Source organism: Phalacrocorax aristotelis, chromosome 4, assembly GCF_949628215.1.
Source record: "Phalacrocorax aristotelis chromosome 4, bGulAri2.1, whole genome shotgun sequence".
Classification (NCBI taxonomy): domain Eukaryota; kingdom Metazoa; phylum Chordata; class Aves; order Suliformes; family Phalacrocoracidae; genus Phalacrocorax; species Phalacrocorax aristotelis.
In genome coordinates this window covers 80,147,757-80,169,435 of record NC_134279.1, presented here as the reverse complement: position 1 = coordinate 80,169,435, position 21,679 = coordinate 80,147,757, and the positions used below count along the sequence as shown (strand labels likewise).

Genomic DNA, 21,679 nt, shown 5'->3' with positions numbered 1-21,679 from the left:
ACCCCTGCGGGAGCTACTCAGCCCTGCTGTACTGAGGGCTGAAAGCGGAGCTGTAGTGCGGGTGGTTCATCTCATGCCGTGTCGGGCTGGGCTTGCCTTCTGTGTCTCTGGCGTCCTGTCCTCGGGTCTGCTTTGGTACCGTAGTGGAAAGGGTAAATACTATAGGATCAAGGGAAGCTCCAGGATCAAGAAAGGTGTTGTGAAAAGGCAGAAACGAGTAGACAAATAATAGTAAAAGGGAAATGGGGTTAGAGGTGCAAACATGACAGCAGAAGATGTGTGGATAGGTGTAGGAAGAGACGAGCAGAGGGCAAAGCCGTTCAGAACCGCTGCAGGACCCAGAGGTTGACTCCAGTTCCACCGTGCTTTTCAAGTAAATGAAACGGTACTGCCTGCATCGACTGCACTGACCTTTTTTTATATATATATATATATTTCTAGATCTATAGTTTTCCTGTAAAATTATCGTGGGTCAAGATTTAAGGAATTCTGCACGGTTTTCAGGGCCTTCTCAGCTCACAGGTCCCTTATTGGTAAGGTCCTGAGAACGCCATCGCTGTTTGGTCTGATTGTCACTCTGGCTTTTGTGTGGGACGCTGCGTGTTATGGACAGCAGAGGTTTGACAGACAGTGACAGCAAACATGTGACCAGCTGACGATACTGCTGCTCTCTGGAAAAGGCTGCTGTTCAATGCAAAGAGAGTCGCTGTGCATTGTGAAAGTAAATTCAGTGAAGACTATGCGAGACATTTGATATTGTCCCCCTCCTCTTTGCGAGAATATTTCTTCATCATTTTTCTCCTCAGGTAAAGTCTTTTCCACTTTTTGTGATGTGGCAGGCATTATGAATGCGGACGTAAGGCATTATAGCCATACTATCACGGTCTGTTCACAATTACGTGTGGAAAAAGAGCCTGTCTTTTCTGAGAAATTTCTCTAATTTTAAGAGATGAAATGAGAATTTTCTTCTCTGACTTACTAAGGATACAAAGGTGGAAACTATTGCTTTATCTGCTTTCCAACTATATTTCCTGTTTTGCCTCACTGCTTAGCTGTTGAATGAGATTTATTCATACCTAATCTTGCTACAGAGCCGACATTCCCTAAACTCCAGGGAGAGCTGAGATTTATAGCTGCGACAGTGGGATGTTTGTGAATTTACCTGTGTGTTTTACAAGCAAAAAAGCAAGACGAATTACCCGACTAGTGAAACTATGTCATAGGTAAAAAGGTGGTGGAGAAAAAAGTTTGATTTTTAGCTGGCAATATATTACTTCAGCAGGGAAAAGGAAGTTTATATTTTCTAGTGAAAATAATTTTACAGTATATTTATTTTACAGTCTGAGTCATATTGATTGAGATCAACTTGTCTGTGGTATGAAGTGCATACTGAACCTTGTATTACATGACAAAGTAATTCTATATTATCAATAAGTTTACAGGTTTTTCCATAATATTTAACACTTCTCAGCCTTCATTACTTCAAATTTCAGAATCAGCATTCTGTGGCTGAACGTTTTAAATAACTACAGTGTAAATTGTCTGAATACCCTCTCAATCAAAGTATCGCCTCACGTAATATAAATAATTATTCTACCTATTTTAAGTACTTGAGCTATTGTGTTTAAATAGGTGTCATGTTAATTGTCATACTCTGTACAAAGGGGACTTCTGTGAAGTCACCTGTGAGTTATTAGCAGCAAAGTTTTGGAAAGAGTTGTTGTTTCTTGCTTCTCCTTGATAATGTATGTAGAAAGGAAGAGAGTTCACAAAACTCTTGCTTATCTGATTTTCTACTTTAAAGTACTGTTTGAAGTTGGTGAATTTAAAAAGTATGCATTTAATGCCCCATTTTTTTGTCCTTTAACTTAAATGTTCCTGCTTTATTTTTAGATACTATAAATCCAGATATCCCTGAATTTATTAATAATTTAATTTTTTAGTAAAATCTGGTATATTTCTGGGTTCTTACAGCAACTGAGGATGCACCTTTGACTTCTGTCATGAAACGTGCCCAAATTTATGCGAGTTCCATCGAGAGGTTTGTTAAAGACCTTACAGTGAATTCAGAAAATACTGTTTGCGCTGAGGAAGTGGTAGTGTTGGTCTGGTAAGCCTGCGTAGGTCTCAGCCGTTCTGATTGCCGAGGCACTGCTGTGTTGTCCCGCGGCTGATTCACCCGTTGCCCTCTGTGCTCTCCCCACAGCCATCATGAGAGCCACGGACCTAACCATCAAACTGCAGAGCAGTGGGGAGGTGGATAAAAAGATAGTAAAATTGCCAAGTGCGAAGAAATGAAGTGAGAAAGGCCAGGAAATCTGTGCTAGATGAAAGCTGAGGCAAAGATAGATGGCATTGATACTCCGATGTGGGGTTGGTAACTGGATAAATAGGTACCGAGTGAGTGATGGGTGCAAAGCACAGCAAGGACTGGAGGCAAAAGGGAGGGGAACGTGTTCTGCATGGCAGAACGGAGAGGGATCTCCGAGTAGCAGGGGAGTGCCTCCATTCAAAATATGGGCCGAGGTTGTGGTTTCTTAGCTTCTAGAACCGTAGCTGTGTCAGTGGGATGTGCTGACAGCACTTCAGATGTGCTAACCGCTGTGGAAATTCAAATTCCAGGGGTTTCAAACAGGGCACCCAAAAATACTTCACATTTTAAACAATTCTAAATATTTTGCATTAGATTTTGATATGACAAAAGAAGGGTAATCATAACAGTTTTGTAAATACCAAATAGTTTACTACGCATGCACCTGAGACCCACAAAAAGGAGTGTTTCTATGTCTGGACCAAACCTTGGATTGTCTGCAATAAATTATGAGACAAGGATAAAACAAATGAATAAAGCCTGTGACTTAGCGAGGGGGAGATGTCTAAAGGGAAAAAAGGACCAAAAAAACCTGATTTCCATTGAAGGTAAAACCAAATACCTGTCATCCTTTGTAGTGCTCCAGAAGGAAAACATCGGCACTGGTGAGACTGCTTAGCTGACTTTCTCCGCCAGTTCTGTGCTTGTGTGGTGTGTATATAATAAATTGGCACGTTCCGTATCTATCAGTGGAATAAAACAACATTACAGTTGATAAAATCTATATATAGTGCTCACTTTTTAATATGCGAGTCCAAACAGACGCGGCCTGCCCTCGATGTTACCTCAGTGCTCCAGCGACGTTCTGTTTCTCTGGGGGTGCACATCCGTTTCCCTTCCAAGCCGCTTTCCAGCAGCGTTCATCCATGCCACATCTCGGACTGCTCTGCCTGTGCGGCACCCCTTTACTCTCAGATTTCAAAATCGCACTGAGCCTTGAATTAATATGAAAATAATTTGGTTTATGGAGGAATTGGTCTGGTTGAGAACAGAAAGAGCTGATTAAAATTGTTTTTGGTGTGTAATGTATTTCTATATTTGCGGTAGGTCCCGAGGTACTGAAAAGGTACCATTTTTTATTATGAGAAGGATTTGAACAGAAAAATTCCAGGCAGGGTAACTGAAGCTTTAATAAGTTTTTGAACACTGCAGGTCTACCATGTGGGAGATGACTATGTCTGGTGAGAAACCAAGTGGCTGATGGCACTGGTCGCTCTCCTCCAGGCTGGAAAATGAAGTTCATCCTTACTAAAGGCACTATCACAGCATATTTCTCAAAGATATTAAGAATCCTTCAGGAATATTATCAGGACTAGTGAATGCAGTGCTCCTTAAATGGAGCGAAAGATTTAATAAGCGTGTAATGAAAAAAAAATATTACAAAGAAGCTGAAAAGACTTATTACTTGGGTACAACGACAGAAAAGGATGCTTCTTTTTGTAATAAAATTAAGAGCAGTCAAAATGTGGCATAAAGGTAGCAGGCACAAGGGATCCTCTATCATTAAGTGACTACCTTTAAAATGTTGGGTTTTGGACAAATAACCATAGTAGATGTTCAGCCTGAGGATGGATTTCACAGAATATTTGCGGAATCACAATTTACTTGTGAAAAACATTCTTCAGAGAAGTGATTTGTGGTGCTGGAGACAAAAGGACAAAATGTGTGCTTCGAAATGAAAATGGAAACGTGTTTGTTTCAGCACTGAAATCATAAGAAACTATTTCAAAAATACTACTGCACATCCCCCACAGCAATTTGAAACTAGGCTTGTTGAGCTCTGTTGTCTGGGGAGGCACAGTCAAATGGTTATTTCTGTGTAGCAGCAGTTATAAATCGAATTTAAATAGGAGCACCTGGGCTGGTGTGCACTGGAGAAGGTGTGCTGCAAATTGAGATAACCTCGTATATGACTTTGAATGAAAAACAGGGTTGTTTTTTTTTTTTCCCTTGTACAGCTGAGGTAGCTCTTAAACTGGAATGGTGCTGAGTCCATCATTTCGCGTGTGAAGGCAGTAGGGCTGCATCCCGATGCTTCAAAAGCTCCTACTCCGTAGCGTGGGATCCTTCGGCACTTTCTGCGCTCCTTCGATCTCCCCTGAGTGGGGAAGACGGGCAGAGCGGTCGCCCCTCGCGTGTTGAGAAAGGAGGGAGCAGCAGCGCAGCGCTGCACTTCGTGGTACTCCTGAAATCTTTCCTGTTTGCAGAAAAATAGGTTTGAGGATGCTGGAATCCTTCTAAGAGAGGAATAAGCACAGCAGATTTTCAGGGTCCTGGTGACACTAAGGGGCAGAACAAGCTTTTTTTTCCCAAGTCATCGCTGCGCTTTCCTGCCCACTGCAACCCCTTCTGTCTGCTTCTTCTGGGGTCTTTTTTCCCCACAGAATTTTCTGTGCAGAATGGGAGTAGTTTAGCAGCAAGAAACTCAAATTGTTTTCATCACCTGTTTCAGAAGTTCATTCTACTTTTAGTCTTAGTAGATGGCTTCGTGTCATGCTGCAGTTAATGTTTTATCTGTGCTTGTGTATGTGTGGGAACGCATTTATGTTACTGTGAAGTGTCAGCTCCGGAGCGTGAGGGGCAGCACTGGCAGTGGCAGGGTTTTGATATCAGATGTGGAGCAGAAATGCGACCTCTGGAAAGGGAAGCGCCCTTAGGAACCCCTTACCTTCATTCACATGGAGCAGCGAGAAGGGTGCTGCTGGTCTGTATCTGCTGTATAACAGCACCATCTAGTGGGATTCTCGATTGTTTCTTTTAAATTTTATTTCCCGCCGTGAAATGCTCCTGTGTAGTAAATTAGTATTATAAAAAGATTTAGCAAGGAAAAATACTGTTTGTAAGTTTAATCATACCACATGGCTACCACTTCTTTTGACGGCAGAAAAAGCTGTGTGTCAACACGCCAGGTGCTTTGTGTGTTTTCCCGTCAAATACATTTAACCTGTTTGTAGTAGGACGGTAACCGGCTTCTTTGCAAAGGAGTTGTTGTAGTGAACCCTCATCCAAACAAATTTCTTAGAGATAATAGAAAAACACAGAAAGGAAACACACTTTTTAAAAAACCTAATAAACATTTCTATAGATAAATGTTTTCTGTAGCAATGCAATTATTCCATTATTGTTCAATTTATTATAGGTTGCTTATGTCACTGTTACTAAGAAGTATGAATTTCTGAGCTGTTAAATCAAGAATATATTAAAATTTTGTCACGTTACATATAATAGCTCAAAAATAACGCTGAGTGAAATTTTCCCATTAGACTACACTTGGTACTATTTTGAGGGTGTTTATTCAGCACCTCTGAGACGCTTGTGTAACTCAAGTATGTGATAAGTGAACACCACGGATATTTCTGGGAAACAACATGCCTGTTCCGTGTAGAGAACAGTCAGGAGCGGAGTGCTGGAGGCTGCTCCAGCGCTGTCTGCTCCTGGCTCTGCGCTTCTCCCGAGTGTGATAGTCACCAAACTGCTATGGATTCAGTCGTGCTGCTGGCCCAGAAGCAACGATATTCCCTTGTCTCTCTGAATTAGTTCTCCGTTCTTTTAACGCACCAGCCCAGCTCACGGAAAGCTGCTGCGCTGGAGCGATGCAAGCAGGGGTGCGTTTTGGGGAGCTGGAAAAGGCAGAGGAAGGGGGACCCTCCTCCCCCCCGGGGCGTTGCACTGTCACGCTGTTCGTATTCCTTCCCCTCACACCCGTACGGTTTGTCGGTGAAACACAGCACAGCAACAGGTGGAAGCAGTTGATTTATCCCTGAACAGGAATGAAACAGCCGTGTTAGCCCTTTGAGGGACGCTGACACATGTACATAAACCAAACCTGCGAGCACACTGATTTCCTGGTTGTTCAGGCACTTCTGACACAGAAACACCCTGAACACTCTTACTTACACAGACTTGTCTCCCAGGTGGTTCTGAAAAACTGGGTCCCTCGGTATATTGTGTGCTGCTTTTTACACAGAGGCGGTTTTTCATACTGGCTTGTGGTTGTGACATCGTTTCTCTAAGACGTTTATCAATTTGATTTTTTTAATGGCATTTGTCGCTGTGGTTTTGGTTTCTTCTTCCGACATATTGTTCTGCCACTTTGCAGTGGCATTTGCCTTAAAAATTGTATTTTCATTGTGCTAAACCAGAGAAGCATGTTAGGAAATGGTCTCTGCCCTGAAGGTTTTACAAGCTAAACAGACGAGTTAATGAAGTGTAAAAAGAGAAGTAGAGGAAGGAAGGTGTCATTTGTCCAGAGTCACACAACAGATGAATAGAGAGTCAATAAAGGACCCAAAGGCCTGGATTCTAATAACGTGTCTCTTCTGCTGTACTCTGCTGCTTACTGTGGTACAGGATACCTCACTTGTGTTTACTGGGATTGTCTTAGGTGTAAATGTTTGTAAAACTGTGTTACACAGAAGTTTCTTACTCGAAAGATATTTCGGTTCTATCTAGGATAACTGCTCTGCCTGCAGAGCTCCAGCTGGACACTGATGATTGCAGCTGCCACATTGTCTTATACAAATACTCTTCAAACTTTACGTTTGGGTTGTATTTTTTTTCCTTATAGCATCTCTTATTGGATTCACATCTGTATCATTATGCCCTCAAAGATGCCTTTCCTGTCTTTGAGAATACGAGTCTGAAAAATCCATTCAACTTTCCTTCCTTCCACAGCCCTACAGAAGGCCATGAAGTGTTTTTTTTTTTTCAGTTTTGGTTTGGGTCTTGTGTGTGTGTGTATGTTCCTAACCAGGGCTTTTAAAGTGTTACTGTTCTTAAATAAGAAGGTTGTTTCCCATTAGAACAGAAGAAGCGGGTATTGGACTTCTTTTATATGATTTGATAGTTTCTTTTAAAATTCACTTTTACTCAATTACAAGCAGAAATAACTTTTGTTTAATTGGGGGGTTTGTTTCAAAGATCAGAGCACAGTAAATTATTTGAAGGGCCCAATAAAGGTCATCATTACTTTTGCCATCCTTTTCAAGCTTCCCAGAATGCTGAGCGCTGTCAAAGTCTATCCATTGACTTTGGAACTTCCTCCCCCCTCCAGCCTCCCCAATGATTAACATTACGTAAGTGTTTAAAAAGTAAAGAAAGCTGTGTTTGTGAAGAGCTGCTGAAATTTCCTTAAGGCTTTCTACTTATGGAAATGAGTAGAGGACCAGATTTTTCCTGAGTAATAAGGCACTGCACATAATAAGTAAGTTTTTGCAAGAGCACACGCTTAATTTGGAAAACACAGGTGTTACAGTAATCATAGTTCTTTTGGAGATGTAAAATTGTTTTAAAAGATTAATTTAATTTAATGTTTTGGTTTACTTTTATTTTTAATTGAAATATTTTTTTGAATTGTTGAAAAAGATATTCTAATCCAGATAAATTTCACCAAGTTTCACTGATTATGTGCTCTCTGATAATACAATAATGCATTTCTGTAAAGTACGTGGTTATTGTCACTATTTTTAGTTGAAGTATTAATAATTTGTCTCATATTTTACATTTCAGAAGTGGTGCCCTATAGTTTATTAGTGTTTGTGATAGTTTATTCCCTTTTGAACAGGACAAAGGTGGTCTGTAGTACTAATTAGTATGAAGGGCTCTATTTTCTGAAAGTTTTCATTCTCTATTAAAACTTTGCAACCACTCGATGAACACACTGTTATATAATTTCAATAAAATGGAGGGTATAAGAGAAAGCAGTTAACTATGATATCCTTTAAAAAAAGGTATTATCACATGTAACAGTTTTCAAATAAGTTTCCAATTATATTTAAATTAATTTCCTTGGACTTTGTTTCAGCAACTTGAAGCCAAAAATGGTGTACGTTCGTAGGGAGGACACAAGTTTACACTAATCTGTCTGCAGTTGTAAAGAGGCTTGAAACGCTTCATTGTAAGGCCTGAATTGTGGTGTCAGGCCTTGATATATGGCTCTAATCTTAGTTAACTAACTAGAAACGTAAATGTTCCAATTCATTTCCATTCATTGTTCGGTAACGAGCTATCAAGAGGTGATGGGGACTTGAGACTTCTGAAGGAATTTATTGAGCCAGATTTCCTGGCAACTATTTTTCTTCCTTCCAAGAAGATGTGATTTCCTTTTTAACGTAATGTTAATACACGTGTAAGGACTTTGGATGCATCAACTTCATAGTCTGAGTTGCATTTAGATGCCAAGCTTTCTTTGAAAAGGAGTAAAACCTTTCACAAGCAAAAAGAATTGTCTCTTTGGGAACCAAATGTCAAGAGCTGTCGTGGAGCAGGTTCTCATCCCTATTTTCTTTTCCCCAAATCTCAAAAACCTGTTGTTCTTGTGAGACATTTGCGAAATGTTTAGAGTGTAAAATAAACACCTAAAATATAATTTATTTATAACCACTTGGCAGAAAGTAGCGACATCATTATTTATTGTATTTTAAACAATGCGTAGTTGTTCTGTTTCTTTCCTTAGGATCTCTAAGGTTTTCTTTCCAGGCAGTGTTTCTTGTTACGAAAATGAATTAAGAGAGGCACAAAAGTTAGTTCTGGTCATTTTGTGTGATGATAGGGTTAAGAAAGCAGGAGGCAAAAAAAGAAGCATTTAAAGCTCATGGTGGACAGCAAGTTCACCCCGAGTCAGCAGTGCACCTTACAGCCATGCAGATCAGGCACCTGCGAGGCTGCATTAGTAAGACTGTAGGCTGTAAGGCACAGGAGAGTGATTTTTGCCCCTATATTTCACAGAATCACAGAATCCCAGGTGGGAAGGGACCTCAGGGATCACCTAGTCCAACCTTTCTAGGAAGAGCACAGTCTAGACAAGATGGCCCAGCTCCCTGTCCAGGCGACTCCTGAAGGTGCCCAACGTGGCCGAGTCAACCCCTTCCCTGGGGAGATTATTCCAGTGGTGACTGTCCTCATCGTGAAAAATTTCCTTCTCGTGTCCAGTCAGAATCTCCCCAAGAGCAACTTGTGTCCATCCCCCTTGTCCTCTCCATGGGACTCCTTGTAAAAACGGAGTCTCCATCTTCTCTGTAGCTGCCCCTTAAGTACTGGTACATGGGGATGAGATCCCCTCTGAGCCTCCTTTTCTCAAGGCTGAACAAACCCAGCTCTCCCAGCCTGTCCTCGTATGGCAGCTTCCCAGTCCTCTGATCATCTTGGTGGCCCTTCTCTGCACCCCTTCCAGCCTGGCCACATCCTTTTTGTACAGAGGGGACCAGAACTGCACACAGCACTCCAGGTGTGGCCTGACCAGCGCTGAGTAGAGCGGGATAATGACTTCTCTATCTCTGCTGGTGATGCCCTTTTTGATGCAACCCAGCACCCTGTTGGCCTTCTTGGCCGCAGCAGCACACTGTTCGCTCATGTTGAGCTTTCTGTCCACCAGGACCCCCAGGTCCCTTTCCACAGAGCTGCTCTCCGGCCAGGTGCATCCCAGTCTGTGCTGCACTGCCAGATTATGTTTTCCCAGGTGCAAGACCTTACACTTGTCCTTGTTGAACTCCATAAGGTTCTTGCTGGCCCACTCCTCCAGCCTATCCAGATCTCCCTGCAGAGTAGCTCTCCCTTCTGGAGTGTCTCCTTCCCCACTCAACTTGGTGTCATATTTGGCACATATGAAACTGGGTCAGGCGTTCCGCATCCAGACTGGGGCTTCCCAGCACAAGGCAGACTTTAACTTACTTGAGCAGATCATGCAGAGACCGCAAGAGGATGAGGGGGCTGCAGGACAATTCAGGAAGGGCTGGCAGAGCTGGGAATTTTTTGGACTGCAGAAGAAAAGGCTTCGAGGAGAGATCTTGTCCGTTCCTTCAATTGCCTGGTAGGAGGGTGTAGAGAAAATGGAGCTAGAGTCTACTTTGAGGTTTGTGGTATTGGGATGAGAGGCAACTGGCACAAGCTGATTGAAGCAATACACTTTTTGGATATTGGGGAGAATAAAAAAAACGAAACACACCATGAAGGTGATCAAACACCGAAACAGGGAGCAGAGAGATCTGGAAAATCGCCATGGGTGGAGATATCATCTTGACTGGATGAAGCCTTGAGCAACCCAGCCTCATGTTAAAGTTGACTCTGCTTTAAGGAAGCATTTAAAGCAGATAACCTTTAGAAGTTCATTCCAACCTAAATTATTGTGTGATTCTGAATTGTCATTAACAGAATATCCTAAACAAATATTTAACTGACTTATTAAGCCTAGAAATTAATTATAAACAAAAAGTTTTGTGGGATATGGAGGAAAAATTACTGAGTGCAGTGCAGTGGCTTTTATTCTTCATGAACTAAGGTTTGATCATCATGAAGATCTCTTCTTATTTAGAAAGAAACCCCACAAATATGCCTTTTCTGTGTTTTACAGTGAGGAACGCTGGTGTGGTTCATTATACACCCTCAGTGATATACACTTTATTATTTAAAATGTAAATGGTATTTGCATGTAGCCTGTACGGGATTTCCTAAATTTATTCATGGAGTATGACAGAACTGCTTGTGAAAACAGTGGGTTGGGTTTCAGTGCTCGGAGATATTGGAGGTATTTGATCTGCAGATTGTTCATTCTCAGGGCTTGAAAAGGAGGGAAATATTCCAGGAATTCATTCTTGGTAGGTCCTGGGGTCTCATAGACTGAGTGCAGGGTCTTCAGAAACCTCTAAGAAGAAAAGTGTGACTCATGACTCGCTGAGAGGTGTAAGATCTGCTGTTTGAAGTTTGCCGTGTAGGTCGAGAACTTAACACCTGTAAGGAAGAGGCAGAAGAGCGAGGCATTTCTGGAAGGAACAGTCACATTGTTGTAACTGCAACGTGAAAATCGCACTGTGGATGTTGCTCTGAGTTTATGGATTGAGAAAGAGGTTTGCTACAAGTAGAATGTGTGTTGGCTGTTGGAAATCCTCTAGTCTCTAGTGAAGAACACTTTCTGTCTTTGTTAATGGCCATTTTTAAGGTCATTTGAAAAAAAGAAGAAACAACCCACCACATGACCATTAACATGACCATTTAATAGTAATTTAAAAATACAAGCTGATTTTAATAAGGAAACACCAAAAACAATGTGAAACATGCAGCTAATTTTTTAAAATATTTTTTTCCTACTAATGGCATAAATTGCTAAGATAGTTCATTTGGTGCAATTTTGGTCTTGCTACTACTAAATTAAACGTGCTGTTGTGAAGATGAATTTATATAGCTGACTTCTGAAAATCCCAAGTGTTAGCATTTGACTGAAAAGCACAGCTACATAAATATGCACAGACCTGACTCGAAGAGAAGTCATTTCTAATTTCAGTGCTTGCAAACCCGCTCTGCTTACTGCTGGGAAAGGCAGAGCCCAGAAGATACACGTGAGGCATTATTTCCCATTCTGCGTAAAGCTGCGTTCGTTTCTCCTCAGTCAGCAGTTCCTGGTGCTGGAACAATATGCTGTCTGGTTCAAATTCTTCCATTTTTCCTTTGTATTAAATGGTGAATCTTTGTAAATTTCCTGACAACCGTATGTTTATTACTGTTTCACTGCTATGCATTCAGTTAAGCTGTAGATTTCTCAGGGCTTGATCTTCTTTCTCTGGACAGTAGTGAGAGTTATGTTTTTTGTGTGGGGAGTTAATTGGAAGTTTTACTGAGAAATAAGCAGATCTTTTGTGAAAGCCTTGTCCTGCTGAATTAAAGAAAACATGTTCACATGGAATCGGAATTTAGCCTCGAATAAGTTCATTTGAGGATGTTCTGATTTGTAATAAACTGATAGGATGCAATATGAAAGGCAGATGTTGATTATGCATCATGTCCCTAAATCCTGATTTACATTTTAATACACTGCGTTGTGTTTTTTCACATTAACCATATCATTTGGCTTGTGCTTGTTGATTGCTCTTGGATATTAAGGGAAATAGACTAATCATGAAGTTATCAAAATGTTGTGAAAATTGAAATGGTTCATTAGCAAAAATCCTACGTGCTTTAAAATAGGTGTGGTTATTAGAAAACAGAGTACTTCTTTTTCATTCCTATTTAATGATTTATTTTCTTTTAAAATAAGAAGCGCACAGCTTACAGCGCATTTTTAGACAATACGCAATGATGAAAGGTCTTTGCATGATTGTGGCAAAAGGTTACTGAATTACGTGGTGCCGTTACTGTGCCGGCAAGTGGGGGCAGGCAATTATTGCTTTTGGTGTTTGTTACCTTGAACTGCAAAAGGAGAAAAGCAAGTCAGAATATAATCTAGCAGTGACTCAAACCTCATCATTTTACACCAGGTTGTACACTGATAGGGGTAGAATCTATGTGGTTTAGCCCTATTTGAAATTTGGTAATAAGTTTGATATATAAAGTCCGCGAGTGTTTAGCAGTGGTCATAATTTAGGAATTAAAATTATTGTCTTTAATAGAAAACAGTCTTTGAAAATATTTTTTTTTCTAGTGGAATGAAGATACTTTGCTAACGAGCAGGCAACGTGACAAATTAAAGAAGTTCTGAGGCTGTCTTCCTGTAGTGGTCTCTTTTTAGTTTAGTAATCCAGCACTTTTTCCTGATACAAAAAGAAACACAAAAACTTGCAAAAGATTTTAGAAAAAGGCTTTTGAAACATCCCCTACAGAATGGGAATCTGAGATATTCCACATTTTTGTCTAAGTGTGATTATGTAATAATGATTTACTTACAGCGTTAATGACAATTTCCTCAATTTTTTTCATTTAATACTGAGGTAATCTGGTAGCATGTCTGCAGTGTAGCCTACCAACAAAAATAATGAAAATGAAGGAATTAATTAACAAAGAATATTCCACCTTCTTTTCAGTCATAAATAACTTGCAGCTTTCATATGAATTTTCTGAATACCCCAGACATTTTCAGAAGATTCAGGAAAGAAGAATATTAGTTTCCTTCAAGGTGAAATGTATACAATAATACATACGTTCAGGGACGCACGCACAGACTGTATGCATACTACCGTCGTTTGTGGTGGTTTGTTTTCCGCTATGGGCTTCCCAAATACATACCTGAAGCAGTTGTGCTGCTTTTGCCGGTAGTCTTTTATAACTACATGTTCTGAATTATTTTTACATATAATTATTTTAAATGTTATGTATATATTGGGATTTCAAGGCTACCAGATATTTCTGTAATATTGATTTGGACTTTGGTAGATAGCTTATTGGTATGAAAGATGAAGAACGCCATGAAGCTGTTGAAATAAGACGTTGAAGAACTCCTGAAGACCCATGCACGCTCCTAATTTTCCCGCTTGTATTTTGGTTTTTTTTTAGAACAAAATTATTTTAGACCCAATGACTTTCAGCGAGGCCCGCTTCAGACCATCTCTTGAGGAAAGGCTGGAGAGTATCATCAGCGGCGCAGCGCTGATGGCAGACTCCTCGTGCACGCGAGACGACCGCCGGGAGCGGATTGTAGCCGAGTGCAATGCCGTGCGGCAGGCTCTGCAGGATCTGCTCAGCGAGTATATGAATAATGTAAGTGACACCCTCTTACTACTTTTTCAGGAGATGATTAAACCTTTTTGAGGCTAATGCTATGACTTTAATAATTAACAAAACCAATAATGCGTCTTGATACCAGGAGTAAAGGTAATCCTATTTGAATTATTTAACTTTTTAATGGTACCGCTATTTGAATTATTTAACCTTTTAATATGCAAATATTTGAAAGAAGTTTGGTACAATTAAAAGTTCACGGGATTTAATGTTGGCCTGCAAAGGAGCTCCATGCTCTCTGTAGCTTTACCATTGAAGTTTCTTCTTACGTAATAATTCCTTCTGAGGTGAAACACTTTTTCCATGACAACTAAGGTCAAGCACGGGGGAACGGCCTTAGAATTATTTTCTTAATGAGAGTGAATACGGGTGATTTTCACTGTGATTTCCACTTTATGATGGTCATTATTGGGTTTGTTGATTAGGATGTTACATGTAGATACTCATGTGAGCTTGTCTGTTTGCTGTGTGGGTTAAGCTATTGAAGGTCTTTGCTTGCTGTTGGAGCTATTAAATATTCAGTTGCTCTAAAAGTAGAGAGTTTAGTACTATTACTCTTCACACAAAGAAACGTACTTGCGGTATCTTAAATACGGCTATCTGTGTAGGGTTTCAAGAGGTGTTAAATTGTTCAGCATGGTATTAACCTGGAGTGCATAACCTTTGCTCTGTGTGACTTATTCAGAGAACTGTCTCCACCTCACGTTGTGTATTAAAACTCCTGAGTACTACCACTGGGTCCTTTGGAGTGCGTGTGAAAGAGTCCTAAGCAAAATCAAAACCCTTTTTCAAAACAGAACTGTTTGCAAAGAGGTATCAGACTGAACATCCTATACTGTGCTGTTTCTTGTCTGTCATTGCTACCAGAGAATCAGGTGGCACATTTTGATCCTGTTTTGCTGGAATCATCAAAAATAACGTTGAAGAGTCTGTTCAGGGATGAACCTTTAATGTTGTTATTTTCATTGGTACTGTTATAGTTAGTAGGCAGAGCGATACAGTGCAGTATCAATAGCACAAACTTCAGCCTTTAGTCCTTGTACTGTACAGCTCAAAATTAACTATGAGGATTTTTAAGGTATTATTCCAAATAATAGAGTTGCCTCAAGGAATAGCTGTTTCTGATGGTGCAGAATTTAAAAGCACGCATTATTTGCTTTTTGGTTTTTATGAGGTTAGAGTTGAAAGGTTCTTGTACCATGAATGAAAGCAAAGTCTATGCCGTTTGGTTATGGGTTAGAAATTATAAAGGGAGCATTAAACAAGTGATGAGATTGTGGTGGACGAGGGCTTGCTGGATTGCTTCCTACAGAATCTTGCTTTGTAGAGCTATTACTGTTAGGTGAATTCTTTAAAAGTCTTTCAAAACAACTCTGAGAACTTGTGGATTGTGGCTCCCTGTTCTATTGCGGTGCCTCGTTTTAAGTGCGCAGGTTTTTGATCACAATGCAAGTTGCCCTTGGACCAGAAACATTTTATTTCTCACCACATTTACAGAGGAAGGAGAGTTTTAAGTGACTGTAGACATTTGTGGCCACACTGAAGGTGGCTAATGTAGTTTCAGTGTGTTTACTTAAAGACATAATGGCGTGGGCATCTGCTTTTATGGTTACCGCGATATGTTTTTTTTGCATTTGTATTCCTCCTTTTTTCTTTTCAGAGTTTTTTCTCTGTTCTAATTAGTCTGAGCTGCACAATTCATATAATTTTTTGTTTTCCTGCCTTATATTGAAATGTAATCAATTTAACCTATTTTTTACAGCTACTGAGTAAACATTGTAAAGAACTGAATATATACTTAAGGGACATAAAGTGAAGTATTTCTAATTTAAACACATCTGACATGGTAGATTTTGAGAGTGATATTGCATTAAACGTTGTCTTCCAAGCTGATCTTAGCCGATAAAAGGGATGGGATTCAGTTTACAGGTTAAATTTAGGTTCCTGTACGTAGGTGCAAACAGGTAAACCAGGGGCCTTGATTCAGTTGCTTAAAGACAGGTGCCTTAATGCTGCTCTAAACTACCAGTTTAAATGGTCCAGTGCTCATTTGAACAGAGGCTCCTCAATCTGCCACTTGGATCTACCATGAGTCTTGTGTAGGACCTGCCGGCCCCGCTTCCATGTCACGTGTGCTCTAGGGAAGAAAAAAATGGCCAGGTTCCTACTTTTATCAAATCGTTTGAGCCCCAGTTGAGTAAGCTCTGTTATAATTGACAGAGATCGGATCAATACAGGCAATCAGATCAGTACTGCCAAAGGAACCTGAAGGGTCATTCAGATGACTAGGTGTTATAACCTAGTATGGGATAAGCTGAATAACTCTGGACTCCTCTGGGTATTCTAACTAAATCCCTGTTCACAAGGATAAAAGACTAGGTACCTAGCTTGTAGGCAGCTCCTGTTTCGGCATCTATCTAGGCACTGAATTTCACCCATTTATCTACCCCGGCAGAATTTGTGTTGGTATTTAAGCTGTTGCTTGAAACATGGGGATGGATTCTTTTGGGGTTCACAATAATGCTAAGTGTGTTCATTTGACAAAAGATTGCACTTGGAAAGTTTTTTAAAAGCTTGGATGACTTTCAAAAGAGTAAAACTGAAAGGCATACACCAAACTGCTGAAATGACACAGCGGTAAGTCTGATCAAGAGGTGGCTAGACTGTCAGAGCACATTAGCTTTGGGGTGATTCAGCGAAGATGGATGTCTTTAAAATGTTCTGCCCACATAGCCTTAAACTGTTGCAGTCCTGCTTTCGTGGGAAAACCAGTGAAATTTGGTAAGACATTGATGCTGTTTGATATCTGGAAAATGACAGATCATTTTCGGCTGATGATTGTTGATCAAATATGCATATTGATTTGGATGCTTACTATGAGATTCAGAGATTCAGAGAACAAATGGAATATTTTGTGGCCATATTTAAAGGATACAGAAAATGAATTGCAGGGTATTGGCAAGGTGCTGTACAGTCAATATCAGTTCAATCCTTATCCACCTTAAAACTGTTTCTTTCGCGTTATCTACTTCTATGATTTGGGTTCCACAGGGTGTTTCTTTTTGTGTACAAGAACATTTCCATTTTTCCTTTGTTAATTAGATTCTGTATTCCCTTTTACCTGTTGGATATTTACACTGCAAGTCTCATTATGAATTGCTTGCGGTTTGTGCTCTGTCTTACATTAAATTTTCATAGAAGCTAAGTACAATATCAGGTGCAAGAGAACATACTCAGAATGGAGGCATTGTTCTTGAAGCGTCACGTATCTTTTGCTTTTGCAGCAGTGGAGACTGGAGCACGAATCGGAAACTGGAAGGTTTACAGGCAGCTGTATGAAATACAGGTTCAGCTGTGTGATGCTGCGTACCGTCTAGCATTTCGAATGATGAATGCTGAAGGCAATACAGGGAGAAAAAGGGGTTTTCCCAGGTTTTCTGTGCAAGAAAAAAAAATAGCTTACAACTGAACAATGTAGAACTTCTGCCTTTTAAGTAGTATAAGATGTATTGGAAAACCTCCTCCGCGTCCAGAGCATCCCCCTGTGCCCACCTCTTTCTTACAAAGTCGCCTGTAGAGAGGCACGTGTCTTATCTTCTGTGCTCCTGCAGGGCTTTTTAAGTACATCCATCATATCTCCTGGTATATTCCCTGCCTGAGATCTGTTTCATCGCTAGGCGCTTTAACAGACTTCAGCGGATCAATATTCTCTGCTATATGGGAAGGGAAAATGTAACACACATCACAATGTTGTTTTCCCCATTCATCCACCCGGTTTTTATGGGTCCATCACAGACTAGCAAGAAGATAATTATGTTCTTTCTTATACTCCAGGGGTAAGACCTCTCTGTGTATTATCCAGAGTTTTACCAAAGTAAGTTAAAGCTGTTTTGCACTTCAGAAAACTAGATGGGCAGATGCCACAGGTCATCTCATCATTTGGTGACACCAAGCTTCAAGAGGTGAGGCACAGGGATACGAGTTTAAAAAAAAGCTGCAGATGTTCACTTTGAAAATACTGGCAACCAAAGAAAAATATGTAAAAAAATACTGTACAAAGGAGGATAGGGCAGATTGCAATGCAGATGAATAAAAATAATGCTGGTTTTGCAGTTGTATTATTTTCTGTTATAAAGGATTTAGGAAAAGTGACAGATGCATTTAGAGGACTGTGAAAAGACCTGGTTGGAGAGGTGTGTTTCAGTTCCTCCTTGCTTCTCCTCATATAGTTGGTTTGTTCCACTTCCTACGTGTCAAACAAGATTTTTTAAAGTTTCTATTTTTCAAGCTGTCTTCACAAATATTCAGATGTTCTGGTCCCAATTCAGAGATTACTTAAGCAATTATTGCTGTGGGCGGTTTTTGAATTATTATTGCTGCAGGAAAATTAGTCCCTGGGATCTTTACCAGTTTTGTGAATAATTATGCATTTGCATAGTATATTGCATTGACTGGAGCCTCACAGTACATAAGCCCTCTGCAAGAACTTCGATGGAGATGAGATATAAAGTGTTTCATTATTATTTGTGTATCTGGTAATATGTATTACTTTCATTTGTCTTATCGGTAATCTGTCAAAATATTTTCCCAGCATGGTATCTATTATTTCTATGCTGAACTCAGATGAACTTTTAAATCTTTTATTTCTGGGAAGCGGGGGCAGGAGGAACCTCAGTCTGCTGGGTCATATGACTTTTTTTCCATCTCTTAAAGAGCATTTGTAGGTTGTTTTTTTTTCAGATTCTGTGTTTGTGTGATAAATCCCATCATTTATTTCAAAATAAAATTACATTTCTAGACTTCCGTCCTGCAGAGAAGAACTAAATACAGCTCCACAGAAGCTTTTAATACAATTGTTTTCCATTTCTCTAAATGAACAAATTGTTTAACAGATGGTTAGTTCTGATTGTGGTCTAGTTTCCTGCTGGTTTACTGTCCTGGATCCGCCATGATTTGTATTGCAGGCTGTCAGGGAGCAAAAATCCTAGAAACCGGGGAGTCCCAGCTCTTAAACCTAGACTCCTGGATTAGAAGCACACTGCCAAACTCCTGTAACGCAACGCTGGGCACCCTTTCTAGCCAGCATAAGGATGCTGCTGTGTTGGTATCTGATTAGGATAAGAAAGGAAGAAAATCATATTTTTATAAAAATATGCTTTAAAAAGGATGCCGTAAATTCTCTCTGACATCGGTTTCTGTGCCAAGTGGAGAAAGACTGAATTTTGGGTTGCTGGGGTATATCGTAAAGAGAAGTTCAGAAAACAGTTGACAAGTGAGTAACTATGACCATTAAAGACCCCTGTAATCACTTGAATAGTGGCTTGGCATTAATTCAAGTCTGCATTTGAAAAGGCATTTTCTGTCTGGTTCAAATACAAGATTATCTTCTTAGACCTTGGGACTCTTTATTAAGGCAACCTTCATTCTTATGCCTTCCTTTTCCTCTCACCCACTGCTCCGGCTCCCAGCCACTGCCAACATTTCAGAAGAGCTTGGGGTTTATTTTTATTGGAGTTGGGTTTTGGGATAGGGAATATTTCTATTTATCCAAGTGGAATGAACAGTCCTTTATGAAGTCCTTGTATTACCACTGTCGATTTAATATACAGCCATGAGGACCAGAGCACTGCAGGCTAGGTTTTTTTATTTTTGTTGCTATTTTACTGATATTACCATAGGAATAACATTGCTTAGTGTTTGCTCTTAGTAATCTCGCTCTCTAAAGTTACTACCCATTCCTGATGTCTCTCAGCATAACCGAGATGCAATAGGCTCTAATTCCTGTTTCCTACGGAGAAGAAAATGTCATATCTTGAAAATGCAAAATGTAAGAAGAATGAACGAGAAGACACAAATCTACAGGCAGTCTTTCTTCACAAATATCAGTGAAGAATTTGAATTGCTCAAAGTAAAGTTATAGTACTTCAGTACATGAAAAGGAAATGTCCTTAACAGACAGCTGAAGTTATTGTGCTTGATTGGAGAACGAAAAACCTGATAGCAAATGAAAGTCTGTGAACTCTCAAGACATTGTCAGCTTCCATATTGAACAGCTCCATCTGAATGCAGATTTAAGAGAAAAGTAATAATTCTTGTGTACGTTTTACTTTGGGTGCTGACTCGCGTAAGGTTAATCTGGGTGACAGTGAGCAGTAACTTACAGTTAGGAGACAGAGAAATGTCTGTGGCCGTCCTGAGATGAGTGATCGGGGGTGAGTGACAAGCGACTGTCTGCCGGGTCATCAGGATCGACTGACTGAGGCATGACTGTCAGCAGGACAGTTTTGCCATTGCACCATTGCTGAGTTCCTAGCTTTCCAAATATTTTTTAGAGGACAATGGCTTGTTTAAAGCTTCCGACTATTTCATGCTGGAGATAAGCTATTTTACTATTCATTTAGCTCTTTGAGAGGCTGTATGAGCAGTTTTGTCTTTCCTAACTTGGAAGAAACAAGCAGAAGCACAGTGTTATTACTGGAGGAATAGGATGGGCAAATGTTTTATGATGTGTCACAGCATTGCTTCTCAGCCAGTTTAGGTTTCTTTACGTTTATGCATCCCTCCTGAATGCCTCGACTTCTCATGACTGTACATAAATCACGGTCTGTTACCTACAAAGCAACTTGGGCCACCTTTTAAGGAACGTTCTGACTCTTTTTTTTTTTCGATGTGGACTGGGGTTCCCCAGAATTTCTTGATAGTTTTACAGAAATGCTGCACTGCTTACAATTGCACAAGTGAGTTTTGATTTATTTTTTTCATTCCTGTAATTTCTGGTTTTGCAAATCAGTGTTCAGTGTTTGCTTTGTTTCTCTTAGCAGATCCAGAGAACCATGCTGATGTTTTCCATCAGAAACAAATGGAAAAGCCCTGTGAGACAGTAGGACTTTATGGCTTGGAAATGACAAATATGCGAACAATTTGTCTTGGCTTCAGGTTCTGGTGGCAGTAAATTTACGCGGCCCTGTGGTGTTTCATCTGTTGGGACCGACAGATTTCTAAATTTGCTGAATTAATATTTATGGGAGGAAATGCTCTTTCTGAACCACAGTGCTGATAGCTTTTCCCTAGTAGTGTCTACTAGAGATCATTTTATAGGTGCCTCCTACATGCTCTTTGTCTTGAAAGCCGGACGATTATGTCGTGAGAAGAGTTTTGTATCTCTGTTCAAATATAAATGAAGCACAGGAAGTTTTTGGAATCTAAGGCTGAATTGCTATATTAAGTTGAGTAATGTTTCTGACAAGATACTTCCCTCCAAGTTAGGGCGGAAATTTTCTAGACTGCCAGTAAATCCAACCAAGTGCCTGCGTGCGAAAACTTATTTTCTCACTTTCATTTCTATCTCTATACAATTAATGGAGCCCAGTGATTGCCCTGAAGGGTTGGGAAAAAAGGGTCTAAATCATGTTACATTCCAATGCCTCACTGAATTATCTTCCTGATTATCCCTTTATTGTTATGCCATTATTAAGTAAACTGTGTTTTTAAGGAACTCTTTAAATCTAGGCAAGCTCCTTACTGGAATCCATGCATTTAGTATTTCCGTAACTTGAGGGGTGAAGGTGAACTTCCCTGCAAACATTGCAACAGGCTGCATAGACTTGTCCCATACTTGTTCCAGTCCAGACATCTCGGTAGGTAGCTGGTTGTGAAGCTAACAAGTTCTCCAACTTCACCCTCCAAATGATATTAGATGAAGGGTGCAGGGGCGACAGGTGCGTTATCCCATTTATGTAGATAAAAAAACTCTGTAGGCCTTAATGTCTCATAAAGTAGTTTTTGGGTAATATTTTGCAGAGCAACCCACCTTGTGTAGATGTGATA

At 40.1% G+C, this 21,679-nt stretch overlaps 1 protein-coding gene across 2 annotated transcripts in view; it reads left to right on the top strand.

The window, feature by feature from the left end:
- Positions 1 to 21,679, top strand: part of CTNNA2 (catenin alpha 2) — a 530,531-nt gene that overhangs the window by 142,725 nt on the left and 366,127 nt on the right. For both annotated transcript variants that reach the window (XM_075092184.1, XM_075092185.1), the window contains exon 7: positions 13,628 to 13,831. In XM_075092184.1, the coding sequence (XP_074948285.1) occupies positions 13,628 to 13,831 (204 nt within the window). The remainder of the gene's footprint in view (positions 1 to 13,627; positions 13,832 to 21,679) is intronic.